The 16,436-nt window shown below is 38.8% G+C and overlaps 1 protein-coding gene across 4 annotated transcripts; it reads right to left on the reverse strand.

Annotated features, from left to right (window-relative positions):
- Positions 1–213: 213 nt before the first annotated feature.
- LOC132100824 (calpain-1 catalytic subunit-like) lies at positions 214–12,311 on the reverse strand. Of its 4 annotated transcripts, none has more exons than XM_059505829.1 (21): positions 12,249–12,311; positions 9,058–9,422; positions 8,059–8,128; positions 7,441–7,559; positions 6,344–6,477; positions 6,103–6,271; positions 4,995–5,078; positions 4,679–4,764; positions 4,513–4,587; positions 4,109–4,269; positions 3,850–4,022; positions 3,436–3,647; positions 2,801–2,840; positions 2,550–2,615; positions 2,428–2,485; positions 2,244–2,308; positions 2,095–2,163; positions 1,678–1,756; positions 1,484–1,600; positions 895–953; positions 214–708 (listed from the first exon to the last, which is right to left on the reverse strand). In XM_059505829.1, exons 2-21 carry the CDS (start codon positions 9,307–9,309, stop codon positions 682–684), a joined length of 2,115 nt encoding a protein of 704 aa, XP_059361812.1. In that variant the 5' UTR covers positions 9,310–9,422; positions 12,249–12,311; the 3' UTR covers positions 214–681. The 4 variants fall into 4 exon arrangements, with proteins under 4 accessions (XP_059361812.1, XP_059361811.1, XP_059361810.1 ...); XM_059505828.1 differs by having other exon boundaries at positions 9,058–9,441; positions 12,249–12,285; XM_059505827.1 differs by lacking the exon at positions 12,249–12,311 and adding an exon at positions 3,731–3,742 and having other exon boundaries at positions 3,862–4,022; positions 9,058–9,459.
- Positions 12,312–16,436: the final 4,125 nt, after the last annotated feature.

The raw sequence follows: 16,436 nt of genomic DNA on the forward strand, positions 1-16,436 counted from the left end.
AAAAAAAAAAATACATTCACCTTTACATATACATAATTACTTCTAAAGAAAAGTGCCATCTTGTTAAATCTCTTGGTTCTGCGTATGAAAATATGACCGAGTCTGTTCCCAGTTCTGTTGCTCCTGTCCAGATTTTACTGAATGGACGCTTTGCATTGCTCATGTAAACAGAACTAAAGGAATGCATGAGGGTTTTATGAATTCGTTAAAAGATCCTATAGTTTTTCAGTTCATCTTAAGAAGTTGGTCTCATAAAAAAGCTGCATGCATGAAATTCAGTCCGACCCAAATCACATGCATTAAGTCAAGCTGGGTTCGATCTACATGCTAATACAGCATTCCTTATGCCTACAACATTCAAATAAGACATTCACGGAAAGATACGCAGCTCATGAACATGAAATATTGAAGGAACAAAATAAAGATTGATTGAAACAGGCACAGAAAGGTGTAAACGAGTTTACATGCAGCTTGATCCACAAATGCTAAGGCGTACTGCAAATGGTTTTCTCTTGGCTTTAGAGATGCGTTTGGCCCAGTGTAAACAGGGTTGCTTTATCAAGGCTGTTTAACCCTCAGAAATACATTACAGAAGTGTAAAAAGGAAGGCACTCTTCAGATGGCAGGACTGCTGAAGCCAAGACAGTCTCAGTGCAGACAAACGGAGAAAACCTGTTCACTTCAGGCAAACATGGTCAGAGAGATCCACTGCGAAACAGAGAGAGAGAAAAGAGACCGTATTAAACCAGAAGCATAGTTTGTGGAAGAATGTGACTGCTCGACTGACACTGCAAAGACATGTTATTCACACATTCAGAGATCTCAAACAGGCTCATACACGCTCTCTACATGTCTGTGTGTTTGCATGTGTTGAAATGTTCATGTAAGTCAAACCTGAAAGAAGGTGAGCGATATGAATCCATCAGCGTCTGTGTCCAGCGCCTTGAAGGTCTCTATTAAAACAAACGTCTCAGATTGTCCTGATAACTTTGTTATCAATAACAGCAGAACACTTAATTACACACATCTCTATACACTACAGTTCAAAAGTTAGGAGCCAGAAAGATTTCCAAAATGTTTTTGACAGATAAATACAATCAAGAAATACATTATAAATCTATAATATTATGAAATATTTTTACTATTTAAAATAACTGTTTGCTATGTGATTATATGTTAAACTGTAATTTATTCCTGTGATCAAAGCTGTATTTTCAGCATCATTACTGAAGTCTTCAGTGTCACATGATCCTTCAGAAATCATTCCAATATTATATTATTAGAAAACATTGATTATTAACTTTAAAACGGTTGTGGCTTCATATTTCTGTGAATTTTTTTTTTACTTTTTAACAGCAGTGTATGCATTTTTTACATAAATCCTTAATTATCCTTGCACAATACTGAATTAAAAAAAAAAAAAAAAAAAAAAAAGATTTTAGACCCCATAACCCCATTTGTTTGGCATGACATGGTGACTCACTGAACATGGTCTCCAGTCGCACTAAACAGGTGACAAAGTTGTCGAAATCCACACACAGATCTTCCTCCGAGTACCGAAAGATGATCAGCTGGAATAATTGATTGTTCAGCTTAAAACCTGGACAGAGAGAGAAACCGAGTCAGGGCACAGACAGGAGCAGAACAGACCCAAGAAGAGTGTTTAGTGGAGTGAACCTGCTGCGTCCAGAGCTTTTCTCATCTCATAAGAGCTCATAGTGCCAGATTTATCCCAGTCATGCTCTCTGAAGATTTGCTGTGAACATATGAGAGGAAGAAAGGTGCAAGGACATTTAAAAGTCAGCAACTGGAATTTAAAATCATGCCATGAGTATTTCTTAAAGCATATTTCAAGTAATGATTTTATGGTTTTAGCATGGTTGTGTATGAGCACTTTGTAGCTTCTCTATGACCCTTAGAAAGAAACTTGTTGCTGCTTCTGCTCTTGTATGTAAAGGAGCTCTCTTGTGATTGGCCGACCTGTTTGCATGTTTAATGAGCTGCTGTGTTGCCCAGACTAACCAATCATAAGAGCACTCACTAAAGACTACCTTTAAAAATACATGAATATAAAATAATATCACACCGTCTCACCAGGTAGTGTTTGATCTTTTCCCACAGCACGTGAAACTCCACGAGTCCGAGCTTCCCGTTGCCGTCCGTCTGAAAACATGTCAAGGACAATCAGAGTGAGACAGACAAATACTGCGAGAGACTGCAGTGTCAGTGTATGTAAAGGATACGTCCATGAGGTTGACCATGCTGCGGCACGACTCCTTACAGAACCCATCAGTCTTTACATCTTTATCTGTGAATAAAGACCAGTTTTCAGATTCAATAATGATTTGAATGCATTGCGAGAACGAGACGACAGACGTTTGGCTTCTACAGAAACATGTATATCATACAATGGAACTTAAATCTCACGTTTGCTGATGATTCGGTTCAGGATGGTCTGCAGCTCCGTTGTGCTGATCTCCATGTCCTAGAAAACAAATGCACAGGTGATTCCTTAAATATTACCATGCATGTATACATGAGTCTCTCACCTCTCCGGCCAGCTGTAGGAAGAGACTCTTAAACCCGGCGTCAATATGACTCTCGTCCAGACGTTGCTAAAGTGAGCAAGAGACAGAGCCTCATTTTATAGCAGGAAATGTTTTAGCAGTGAATACTACTGTGTGTTGTGCCTAATATCTATCCTTCACTGAGAATATTCTGTAGTTATTATATAGTGCAATCGCTCTTATCTTATTGCTAATAAACAGGAGTGTGTAGTGTGTTGATGCGATCGGCTCACCTCTTCACGAATATCAGCTGTGACTTTATCATCCATTTCTCTGAAGGGTAAAGAAAGAAAACTACTATCAGCCAGTGAACTCTTTCTTCACTGGATGAACAGACTGCTCAGGGTTTTTCAGCATTAGAACGAGCGCTATAGTGGCAGGATTTAATTAAGGTAAAAAATTAATGCTCAGCATTTTTTTTTTGAGTAAATAAATAAAAATAAAATAGACCATTACGTCAGAATAATTGCAAAATATTGGTTCAATTTGCAAAGTAAGAGCAATTGCCTTTTTCGGGGATATTTGTAAAAAAACAAAAAGACAAGCACGAGTTAAAAGTTTACTTGTAATGTGTTTCTTTTTTGGTTTGTTATGTTTTTTTTTTGCAATTCCAGAAATGAACAAATTTAAGGCCTATAAAACAAAACCTATGCAATGCAATATTTAATTTTCTAATATTTGATGCTTTGTGTGGCAGTATGAGCTACGCTGTTTGTTGCGCATATGCAACAGTTAAAACCGCTAAACACAATATGCAAATAGGATAAAATTATAGGAAATAGTGCATAGTTAATGAAGTCTTCATGACCTCCTGTTAATTTGGACCCTGATAGGAACAGCTGGACCAGTAAGTGCATGCAGGACTTACTCGGAGTTGGCAGGTTTCTCAGAGAAAACTCGGAGCACGAAGTCGCCCTCTTTCTGCGGCTCGAATGTGGAGGGTACGATGATGTACTCGCCGGCGGGCAGCTGGAAGCGTGAGCTCACCTCGCGCAGGTTAAGGAAGGGCCCAGAGCGAGCTCTGGACTTGTGATTCAGGAAGAAATCCTCCTTCAGATGAACACCTGACTTCCCCATGAACTGAGCACAACCGCACACACACACAGAAACACAGAGTTAACTCAAACGAACATCATTCATTAACATGCATATTAAAATCGTACCTCTCTTGGCACCTGTAAAAATAAAGAGGAAAAAAAAAAAAGCAAACAATCAGAAAAGAATAAATCAAACAAAGAGTCAAAAACACATGAACACAAACTTAAAGTTAAGTGAAAACGACCCGAGTGCTGACCTCAAAAATGTCGAATCCAATGGTCTCCATGTCCTGTCCTTCTCTCCGCTTCTTCCTGTGGTCCTTCTGCATCAGCGCCACCAGGAAGCTGCACGCCGACTGGTCGGGGGAATCTGGGTGTTCGAGGGTCACCTTGAACTGAGGGTTGATCCAGAACGTGGCTGTGGTTCACAGAAACAGACAGCAGATGAGGATTTGTCCTCGTCACTGACCCCTTCATCATTCCCGTCCCCTGGAGCCGCTGTACCTGGGAAGTTCCTGCATCCGCCGGCCGTGCTTCCTCTCCTCCACTCGCCGTGATACAGTGACGTGCTCCACTTCTTCAAATGACTCTCAGCGATAGCGTCGGCCGTCAGGTTACAGATCTCCAACTGACTGAACTCATGCAGGAAATCTATGAACGACATCCTGACAGAGAGAGAGAGAGAGACCCGGGGACACACCGGAGCGGTTCAGGTGAATCGAAAGCTTGCTAAAGTGTTCGGTTCACATGGCATTTACAGGTCTTTCATCTGGTGTTCAGTGTGGTTTCTAGGGTTTTGACTTTATTGGGTGTTGCTGTGCTGTTGCTAAAGAGCTGTGGGGAGTTTTTCCACTAGTATCAGTAGAAACTAACTGCTATTCTCCTCTGATCGTCTCTGATCCACTCACCAGAACTCTCCGTCCTCGCTGCGGTTATGTAATCTGCCCCGGGTCGTGCCGTCTATGTGGTCCCATTCCAGAGAGCTGAACACACACACACGTCAGATCGGTCATCAGAACAATCACATCTCAGTCAAACGCAGTGTGAACGAAGCATCAATGGTGTGATTCTCACTTGTCACTCCAGGCTCCCGTCCACTCCACTCCACCCCACGGGTTCCTGATGCGCATCAGTTTAGTCCTGATCCCTCTGTACAACACCTGATCCACACATCATTCAGATTTCTGTTTAATAAGTCATTTACCATCTGGAATAACATGCATTGATCAAAAATGCACAACAAGACCAGAAACATCCGTTGAGATAAAAAACTAAGTCTATTTTGATTTCATGTTACCATTATGCATCCATGCATTCCCTGGGAACTTTCACAGAAAGACATGTATAGTAATATTTTTACTATGTCTTCGTGTTTAGGTGTCTGGCTCACCTCTTCTGCTCCGGTCACCGAGTACGCGTGACCTTTGACCAGCTTCTTGAAGGTCACCGCCTCCATGTCAAACTCACTGGAGATCTTGAGAAGAAAAAGACGTGTAATGCACTCAGACACTGATACTGATCACCATCACCAATACAGGATGTTTAATATCTAATATGAGAAGCAAAAGAATCATCCGAACCAGTGTTATTATTGATAAGGACAACTATTTAAAAGTATTTTTGGTTATTGAAAGCCGAGATAAAATATATTGCATGTTAAACAAATTATAAACATTGCCCTGGCAATTAACTTGGGTTTTAGTTGAAGCATTAAAATTACTAAATCTAAATGAATTAAAAATGAAAGCTAACTAGAAATATATTTTTTAAACATCTAATAAAAATGGCATCTTCGTCATCTTTGACAATTTAAATGTTATTTTTAAATTAAATTTAAATGAAAACGTAACTTTGAAAAAAAAAATCATAAAAATAAGAAACATTTAATGTTGCCTTTGCACCTAAATAAACTAAACAAAAATACATAGAAATGTAAAATATAAAAGTAAAAGACAACAACATTTCTAAATTAAGCTAAAATGAAAAAATACAAATACAAACTTAAAAAGGTAATTAAATAAATACATTTAAAATATCATTGATCCTTTCAACATTTGCTTGTTTGTAAAAATGTCTGAACAAAAATACATTCAAAGGTTTTCACACATCATTCCAAACCCTGAGTTAGAAATTAATCATCCTTTGTAGGCATTTAGTTAATTTTTTTAATAACTGATTGGACAAGTGCTATACATGTGATCTGTTAACCATTTGGCCATGTAATTTGAAAAAGAAAGCGTGTTTATCATTAATGCACAAAACTGACCATTTCCCACAAACTAAATACAGCCCATTAAAGTCTCTGCGACTGTACAATGCTCATGAATATTTAATTAGGCTGTTTCTGATTGGTTGTCTGTTCATTCTAGTGAAACCTAAAAACACATTTAGCGCTGCAGTTCAGGGTTGCAGCTTCATCATTTAAAGGTTAAGGGTTAACTAACCCATTTTCAAACATCACCAGTTTTTGCAGCGGTGTTAAAAGACTCAGCGCTCACATCTATGGAGCAGCCCAGCAGTGATCCTCTCTCGATGGCTCGGCCGATGATGCTGAAGAGGTCAGCGGGAGCTTTCTTTAACTTGTACACCTCGGAGACTCCTCCTGTGAAATCCTCAAAGGCCTCACACGTGCTGCCGCCCTGCAGAGCCTCATAACAGCCGTTCAACCTGATGAACAATGGGCTTAATAAATGCAGATTACTAGTATTTGATTGACAGGTACAGTTCAGATGATCGTACTTGGCGTAGGCCTTCTCCAGCAGAGTGCTCCAGAACTCTCCTCCCTCGTCCGAGTGAACGAACAACAGCGTCCCATCCTTCACGGGCAACCGGTCGTCAATCACCACTTCCACCCACTCGCCGAACTGCCAGAACTACACCGAGAGGGGTTCGGTTTCATATACACTCAGTCAAGATCATCGTGATGAACAAACATGTACGTAATTGTCTTTACACAAAACAGTTTCTTTATGATTTTGGAGTCGAAAATGACCCAACGTGAGATTCACTCCTTAATGGTTTCAAACACACTGTGGCCTTCTTCCCGTCTGTGATGTTCTCTCCCTCTCTCATAATTAGGTTGTACACGGTCAATACAGTTTTGCTCCTAATTTAATCTAAATGAGTCCCAGATGAGCCAAACAGCTGTTTGACATATTTAGCAGTTCAGGGTTCTGCACAGAAGTATTTCGGACATGCACCACAGTACAAACATGATATTAAATAGTATGTAAATACTAAGTTCCATTAATATTTCTATTCAGTGCTATGGTATTTCCCAAATAAGCTGGATTTTAGATTGTGTTGTCCTTTGCCGCCTGTACAAATTGTACAGAATGTAGGCATGCTGTGTGACTTCCTCACTTCACTGAGGTTATTTGAACAGCAGTGAGCACCTCTGCCCTCCCCAGGACTCACGGAGACCGAAACGAACACACTGACACACACACACACGAACACGAACACTAGCGATGCCCCACATGAGGAACAGATTGAGCAGACTGCCTTACACGGTCTTCATTATTTTAATAATATGAAAAGTAATGTTTTCTCTGAACATTAAAGCATGTCAACATACTCCGTTACACCAAATGCACAAAATAATGAGCATCATATGACCCCTTTAAGAACCTTTACCATCCATGGAATCTTTCCAAGGTTCTTTTTCTTCAAACTAACAAAAAACTGATTCTTTTTGGAACCGTTTGCTGAAAGCGATGTTGAAACAAAAATGCAAAAACCTCTTTTGAAAGCTTTACTAGTAAAAGTGCAGTACAGAAGTATACTCTAGACCCTAGATCTGAGCTAATGTTCTAGCAGTGGTCACACGGATGTACCTGAAAGTGAAATATTCCAGCGTAGCCGGTGTCAAAGCTCTGTCCCTGTGGCACCACGCGGTGCAGGAGCTCCTCGTTTAGAGTCAGAGACGCGATGGCCGCCAGCAACCAGCAGTCCCCTGAGAAACACACCAGAGCAGACCAACACATAATCAATATATCTGAGCGAAAACTGCAAGAATCTGTCGTTGAAACATTATCTGAATATAATGTGGCCCACGATGAGAGATTGAGTTTTTAGTTGTTGCTGCGGTTTTATTTCAGTAAAAGTAATTGTAAATGTTAAATAGTGAAGTGTATTAAGCGCCTATCTATCAATCTGGTCTGTATTTATAGTCGCTGATAAAATAATTGCCACAAACAGTACATCTGCTGTTGGAAGATGTTAAAATATTCCTAATGAATTAATTTTATATGCACTCTACTGTTAAAAAATAAATTACATTTTTGAGTGAATTCACATTAAACAGATTAAAAGTGGCAGTGAAAAAGCTCTTTTTGAGCTTCAAATAAAAATAAAAAAAAGTAGTGAGTGTTAGCTGTAGTAAATGAACATCTGGTTGAGGTTGAAGTGTGGTAAAAGACTCCTGGTCTCTAGACGATGACAGACAGACTCACCCAGAGCTCCCTGACAGATGTCAGTACGAGTCGCTCCATCGATGATGAACTGGGGACTCTTACAAATCTCCTGAAAACACACACAGGTGACGCTGGATTAGATTTAACATTTTTCCTGACAAATCATTTCAACTGTAGATACAAACATAGCAACAGGCACATGATGTGGTTATGTAAAACCGTGCATTGATGTACTGACTAGAAGACATGAAATCCTGCGGGACGTCGACTGTAGAGGTGACCCGTCACATCCTGAAGTGCACTCAAATGTTCAGATGTGTAAAGAGCATAAAGAAAGCCATGAACATGTGATGGCAGAAGTCGAGCGTTATTAAAAGAATAGTTCACCCAAAATTCTGAATAGATTTGGAGAAATGTAGCATTGCATCAGTTGCTCACCAATGAATGCTCTGGAGTGAATGGGTGCCGTCAGAATGAGAGTTCCTACAGTGAAAAAGTACATCCTCTGTTGTCTCTCACAACAAAATACACCCACTGACTCCTGTTCGGTCTTGTAAAAAGTGCTTGATCTGTGCAGATTTCTTTCCTGATTCAGACGAGATATACTCTTTCACCAGAGGAAGCATTATTATAAATTATGGACTCTTATTTTGGACGCAATGGTTTGAAGTTAAAACATAATGGATTTGTTTTACAAACACACATCATTTGGCTTCAAGACATTAACTGATGGACTGGAGTGGTGTGGATTACCGTGATGTTTTTATCAGCTGTTTGGACTCATTCTGACGGCACCCATTCACTGCAGAGAATCCATTGGTTTAATGCTACATTTCTCCAATTCAAATGGAGAAATAAACTCATCAAGAACTTGGATGATTTGACAGCGAGTGCATTTTCATTTTGGTGTAAACTATTCCGATGAAATAAGGCAATTGGAAGAGAAGTAACAGGAAGTAACAAGTATAAACAAAGTAGTTGTAGTAAACAAAGGCAAGACCACGCATTTGACCGCCTCAACCTTCACGGTCAGCTCACCTTCGGTCTCATCCACCGCACACCATACATCTTGTAGGATTGTGAACTCAACTCATCGAATCCCAGAGAAGAGGTGCTGGCTGGGAACAGAGGGTCTTCAAACAGGGTGCTGGTCTTTTGGCATTGGGCCCTGAGTGAACCATAATCTTGGCCTAAGTACTTCATGGCATTGTGGTTCTGTCCCAAACCTGCACCCCGGTCCCACTGACTCCGCAGCTTTGCTGCCATTCCTGAGGCATAAATGGGCTCCATGTTCTCGCCCGCTTTACTGTGACTGGCAGACTAACACAGGACGTAATCTCAGATAGCCAATGAGAATGGAGGAAGGGGAGGAGACGAGCCAATCACAACCCAGGAAATGAGGACTAGATGAAATCTGTTGATCTTGAATCAGTGGGGAAGATGTTGGATATCATTTATTTGATCAGCGGCCAATGAAGTTCACAAGTCCTGGAAAAGAGAAGAGTCTTCAAAAGAATTATAATATTATAAAAGCAATTAAAAAAAAAAAAAAAAAGCAAGTACAAGAAGAACACCGGCACTAATGCAACAAAATAAAGAGCGAAGGTTGTGCTTTAGTTATGTTTAGTTTGGTATTTGGTTTGTGCGGTTTATATTTCTGGCTTGTCACAGAAAATGATGGGAAATGTAATTCTGTTTTATGATAAATCAATATAATCCGTTATATTTTCTGGCAAGTTTCATCACTATTATTCATCAATAGGGCATGAAATGTACACAAACTAAATACAGTCAACATACACAATTATAACATGTTCAATATCAATTCTTTTCCAGCATCATTTTGTACTTTACGTGTTTCCAACCTAGAAAGTCAGGACAGAAACACACAGTTGTTGTCTTCTCTAGACATTAACTAACTGGAGTGGTGTGGATTAATTGTGGATTATTGTTTTTATCATCTGTTTAGACTCATTCTGACGGCACCCATTCGCTGAGCAAGTGATGCACACTACAGTTCTCCACATCTGATGAAGAAACAAACTCATCTACATCTTGCAATACAGTGAACAAATGGCCTTCCTTTCCTTCCTATTATCTGTTTAAATGTACCTTCCCCCTCCTCTTCATTCTCACAATACTGTAAACTTGAAGTGCTGCTTACTCTCCGTTCCGACTCACGCTACCTTCCTTTGTTTAGCCATAAACAAATATTAGCAGAGTCTGTGCCCTTGTTCAGGTTTAAGGCTGAAGCTCAATAAAACCTGATTTTTATTCTAAACTACATGTGGTAAATGCTGTCGCTCCATCTTACTGCGGTCATTAGTTGTAGTTAAATGAACTGCAGTGGTTGTGAACACACTGACTCGCGTGTCATCCAAACAGAAGAGAGAAATTGTGATGTGGTGCGTGAGATCGGTGGAAAACTGAAGGAGCGCAAGACTGTATTAAACTGCAAACGCATGTGTGGATGTTTTCCAGGAGGACGAATACAGCGTTCAGGACTTGAAGAGTGACTCGACATTAATGCATCCAAGCTATAATAAATATTAATATATAAAAATGAATATTTATTTATTTATTTAGGTGTTGCAACTTAATCACAATTGAGCACATTTCCGAAATAATCAAACAATCAACCTATCTATCTCATTGTAATTAATATATAATCCTTACAGCATTAATTTTATATATATATATATATATATATATAAAAAAGAAAAGCCAAGTTGTCTAAGATTTTTAGACTGTTTTACAAGAAAATAGCATTTCATTCGCATTAAATTTTGCACACTTATTTTTATGTCCCTTGCCATTTTTTGTAATCCATTGTGAAATTTACTAGCAATTTCTGCATTTACATTTTTCTACACCACTTTTTTTCAGTGTGCTTAATTTGCACAGTTAATGACACACAAAAAAAAGAGAGAGATGTATATTTTTGGGGTAAAATGTTCAGGGTTGAAGCCAGCTTCTAACAATGCTTTTGGAAAATGCAGTTCCAGGCATCTCATGACAGTTTTCATGTGCTTTACGCTTACATTAACCCCACGGATCCACCCTCATGAAATACATGTTCATCCACTTCAAGTCACTCAGGCCTGAAGTTATTAAACATAAGCTTGTAAAAATACTAAGCTTAATATTAAAATTGTCTCTAATGAAGGTGTGAACATCAGTTTCATAGCGGTCTTAAGAAGGATGGGCTGATGAAGATCACCCACTGCACTTCTCACTATTAGAAACATACAATGACAGTGTTTCCTCTGCGGTTTGATTTCTACAAGCCATGATGCATGTCTGCTCTTCCTAATGTAAACAGTGGTTTACACCCACAGAAATGCTGGATCTCTCCTCTGAAACCATCACATGTCAACAGTGCAGAAATCAATGTTAACAACACTTCTGTGTGCAGCTCCGCTCAACTTACATCCTAAATGAGAGGTGACTTTAATACAAGAGACAACTGAGGGGTTCAGGGCTTTTCAAACTGGAGGCCAGTAGAGGGATCCGTGGAAACAAAATGTAAAAATACTATTCAGATGCTTTTTTAATTTTAGGATGGGGTTCCTCACACAAGCATGATTGTATTTGGGGGTCTGTGGCATCTAAAAGATTAAACACTGGAAGTTTCTCCAATAACGTTATTAAAACAAGGACCATGGTGCTTCCAAAGCGGCCTGGGTGTGGATTTTAGATCAGAAATAATAAGGTTATATATGGGGAAACAGCTCTTGCTTTCATCACTTCCTGTGTTTTTCAATAAACCCAGACTGACCACAACAGCAGATCATGTGTATATGCTTTAATAACCATGCATGCATGTATTCAGTTTCAAACTAATCAATTTATGAAGAAATCCATGTGAATTCAGTCTGATTGTAAACAAAGTATAAAGTGCTTCAACTACACGCATTCACACACATGAACCATGATAAAGGATGATTTAGCGGTTTAACAGCAATGCATGCATGCAAACAATATTAGAGCTCACAACAGTCAGTTTTAAAGGAAAACAAGGAAATGAAGTTTACATACCTTTTGACGTTTTAAACTCAAGATGTTAAAACTACTGGCTGATAAACAGTTATTTAACGCAACGTTCACGGAAAACAAAACTGTTGTCAGTAACACAGGTAACAACCGCGTGTGTGGATCTGCAGACACTGCATGAACAAATATTAATAAATTCACATAACTTCTGGAGTTCGTGAGGTTTAACGACTTACCCCTGATTTCACCTCGCCATCAGCACAAACGCCCAGCAGATCCAGCGCGCGTCTGTGCAACGCATATATATGTATATATATATATATCCTTTTCAGCTTGTGGAAGAGCTGTTTGTGATAAGCTTTGATTAATCATGTGACTTTCTCATCACCACCTGTTTTTGGTGGTTATCAGTATTACTAAGGTTCAAAACAGATATTAGTACTTCAATATGCTGGTTTATTAACAGTACTTCAGTTAATGAACTACGTTTTTTTTTTTTTTGTGAATCTAAGTTAAGTCCTAATACCTAAAATGTTGCTACCATATTTTTTATTGTGACGTTCTGGCAACCAATAAAATGTATTATAAAAACATATACCCATATTGAAAAAAAATAATTACAAATTATAAAAACACAATAAAATACTGAAACGTCAAATCAAGCTGCGAGACGTAATGAACAACAAAGAGCGTTTGGTCCTCGGGAGCGCGAGGAACTTCAGCAACTTTGTGTTTTGTTGGTGAAACCCGTGAATAACGAGCAGAGACGAGTCTCTCGGAGAAAGGAGCGTATGGAAGTGGGAGTTTGGAAAGAGGTCATGGATATAAGTCAAGAAGATAAAAAAAAGAGGGACAAAAGAGGAAACACTTTTGCTGGGATCAGTACAAAAAGGGCAAGGAGTAATGAGGATTATGGGAAAGTAATAAAAGATAATGGTATGAAAGGACTAGAGTTTAAAATCATATTGAGATTTGGTGAGGAGAGGGGAATTTCGTCAATAAGTCCGGTGAAATTAACAACTGTATTGAGAAACCAGGTCGGAGATATTATAGTAGCCAAGGTGTTGAGAGATGGTAATCTAATGATCGGTTGTAAAAATGAAGAACAGAGAGAGCGGGCTGGAAGGATTAAAGAAATTGGGAGGTTTAAAGTAATAAGTACAAGTCAAATTGAAAGAGGAAACATGTGGAGTAAGGGAGTGATATGGGGGGTACCAGTCGGGGTTACAATGGAGGAAATCAAAGCAAATCTTAAAGGAGGACATCTAAAAGGTGTCCGAAGGATGCAGATAACTCGGGAGGGAGTGAGGAAGGACAGTGAGCTTGTGATTCTGGAGTTTGAGGAGGAAGTACTCCCAAAGAATGTAACACTAGGTTTTTTGAGTTATAGTGTAAGAGAGTATGTTCCAAAGCCAATGAGGTGTTATAACTGTCAAAGGTTTGGACATACAGCAATAACATGTAAAGGCAGAAGAAGGTGTGCAAGATGTGGAGATGATCATGAGTATGGTCATTGTAATCACGAACAACCAAAGTGTTGTAATTGTGGGGGTAGTCAAAGTGTGGCTTACGGTGGATGTGAGGTGATGAGAAGGGAAATGGAAGTACAACGAGCTAAAATTCAAAATAAGATCTCATATGCAGAAGCTGTGAAAATGGTTAGTAAGAGTGATGAAAGAAACAGAGAGGAAAGACAAAATACAAGAGTACCAGACCAAGATAAGGAAGAGATCGTAACGGTTGATCTAAAGAAGTTAGTCACTTTCATAGCAGGGGTGATAAATGCAACTATGGAGGTTAAATCGAAAACTGAGAGAATACAAATAATTGTAAAAGCAGCAATTCATCACCTAGATATCAGGGAGCTGACATGGGAGGAGGTGAGGAATGAGCTAAACAGTCAAGCAAGCCAGGAGCAAGTAGGGACTGGATAGTATTAATAATGGTCCTCTTGCTACAATGGAATGCTAGGAGCTTGATGGCCAACGGACAGGAATTTAAAAAAAAAGTACATTGATGATCTTCCCAATAAACCAGACATTATTTGTGTACAGGAAACTTGGTTGAGACCAAATTTAGAATTCAGATTAGATGGATATGCTTCTGTAAGGTGTGATAGGGGGGATGGAGTAGGGGGAGGATGCGCTACATTTATTGGAAATGATATTTCATTCAGAGAAGTGAGTGTAGGGGGGAAAGAACAAGAATATGTTAGTGTAGTGATATGGACAAATGAGGGAGAGTGTGTAATTATAAATTATTATAATCCATGTAGGAAATTAGAGTTGGAGCAGATAACACAAATAGTAGGGTTGGATGGTAATAAGGTGGTGGTATGTGGTGACTTTAATGCACATAGTACGTTATGGGGAGGAGTAAAAACAGATGTAAATGGTGTGGTTATAGAAGAATTGTTAGAAGAGAGAAACATGGTGTGTTTAAATGATGGGAGAGGGACTAGAATAGATGTACATACAGGGAACATCTCAGCATTAGATTTAACTTTAGTTTCTAGGAATTTAGCGGGAATATGTGAGTGGGATCTAGCTGAAGAATCATTGGTAGGTAGTGATCATTTTCCAATATGGTGTAGTGTTTTATTGGAAATGAATAAGGATCAAAGGGAATTAGTGGGGAAATGGATATTTAGTAGTGCAAAATGGGAAAGATATAAATATATGTGTGAGCTAGAAATGGACAAAATAGATCTAAATGAGGAAATAGAGGACATTGATAAAAATATTAGAACAACAATACTACAAGTTGCTAAAGAAACGATATCTAAAAGCAAAGGGAAAATGAAAAGAAAGGCAGTTCCCTGGTGGACAGAGGAGTGTGGGAAAATAGTGAAAGAAAGGAATAAAGCACTCAGATTATTAAGAAAAACACATAATTTTCATAATTTGATTAAATATAAAGAAACACAAGCAAAGGTTAGGAAAATTATACGAAAAGCAAAAAAGCAAAGCTAGCAGACTTTCTGTAACAAAATTGGTAGAGCAACACCTGTTGGAGATGTGTGGAACATGATTAAGAGTATGCAAGGAATTCGAAGGGAATGGAAGTATCCAATATTGAAGATGGGGGAGGAAGCAGCAGTGTCTTACCAGGAGAAGGCAGAGATGATAGCGAAGGCATTTACTCTTATTCATAGTTCCGATAACTTAACGGAGGAGGGCAAGAGAGGAAGGACAATGACAAGATTAGCATATGGAGATTTACTTGAAAGAAGGGAGGATAGTAACAGTATAATGAATGCACCAATTACAATGGAAGAAATGAGAAGGGCAATAAAAAGATCTGGATTAACATCTCCGGGTAAAGATGATATCTGCTATGTAATGTTAGAACATTTAGGTGTTTTAGCATCTAAAAAAATGCTGGGGTTTTATAATAAAGTATGGGATTTAGGGAAATTGCCAGCTGGGTGGAAAGAAGCAGTAATTATTCCAATCAGGAAATCAGGTAAAGATTTGTCAAGCCCAATGAATTATAGACCAATAGCACTTACATCACATGTAGGAAAGATAATGGAAAGGATCATTACAGATAGATTATCTTTTTATATGGAAAGTAGAGGAATTTTATCACCTCATCAGAGTGGATTTAGGAGGGGTAGAGGAACGATGGATCCTGTTATGTGTTTGGAAACCGAGATCAGGAAAGCTCAAGTTAATAAAGAGTCTGTAATGGCAGTGTTCTTTGATGTAGAAAAAGCCTACGATATGGTTTGGAAGGAGGGAGTAATGATAAAATTAAAAATGATAGGAATAGGAGGTAGAACATATAAGTGGATTAAGGGATTCTTGGATGAGAGAAGTATACAAGTAAGAATAGGGACAGCTGTTTCAAGAAGATACATGGTAGAGAATGGTACTCCTCAGGGCAGTGTAATTAGCCCTATACTCTTTTCCATAATGATTAATGATGTTTTTTCACAAGTACAGGGGGATATCGGACAGTCACTGTTTGCTGATGATGGAGCCTTATGGAAAAGGGGAAGGAACATTAATCATATTAAAGGTAAAATACAAGAGGCAATTAATGTGGTGGAGAGATGGTCAATTGCATGGGGATTTAAGTTTGCAATTGGGAAAACCAAGACAGTGTTTTTCACTAGAAAGAGAGGGGTTGAAGCTAAGGTAAAGATGTATGGGCAAGAAATAGAGCAAGTAAAAGTTTTTAGGTTTTTGGGTATGTGGTTTGATGATAAGTTAACATGGAATGAACATATCAGAAGGGTAAATACCAAGTGTAAAAAGATACTAAATGTGATGAGATGCTTAACAGGGTCAGAATGGGGGGCAAGTAGGCCTGCTAGTAAAAATGTGTATATAGCATTGATAAGATCAGTATTAGATTACGGGTGCATTGCTTATGGATCGGCAGCAAAAACGGCATTAAAAAAGTTGGATGTGGTGCAA

This window comes from Carassius carassius, chromosome 2, assembly GCF_963082965.1.
Source record: "Carassius carassius chromosome 2, fCarCar2.1, whole genome shotgun sequence".
Lineage (NCBI taxonomy): Eukaryota > Metazoa > Chordata > Actinopteri > Cypriniformes > Cyprinidae > Carassius > Carassius carassius.

Coding starts and splice junctions, on each gene's coding strand:
- LOC132100824 (XM_059505829.1), bottom strand. CDS start 9,309: ATGGAGCCCATTTATGCCTCAGGAATGGCAGCAAAGCTGCGGAGTCAG. Junction 5,079..6,102: donor TGCTGGGCTGCTCCATAGAT/GTGAGCGCTGAG, acceptor TTTCTTCTCAAG/ATCTCCAGTGAGTTTGACAT. Junction 4,765..4,994: donor CGGTGACCGGAGCAGAAGAG/GTGAGCCAGACA, acceptor TGTGTGGATCAG/GTGTTGTACAGAGGGATCAG.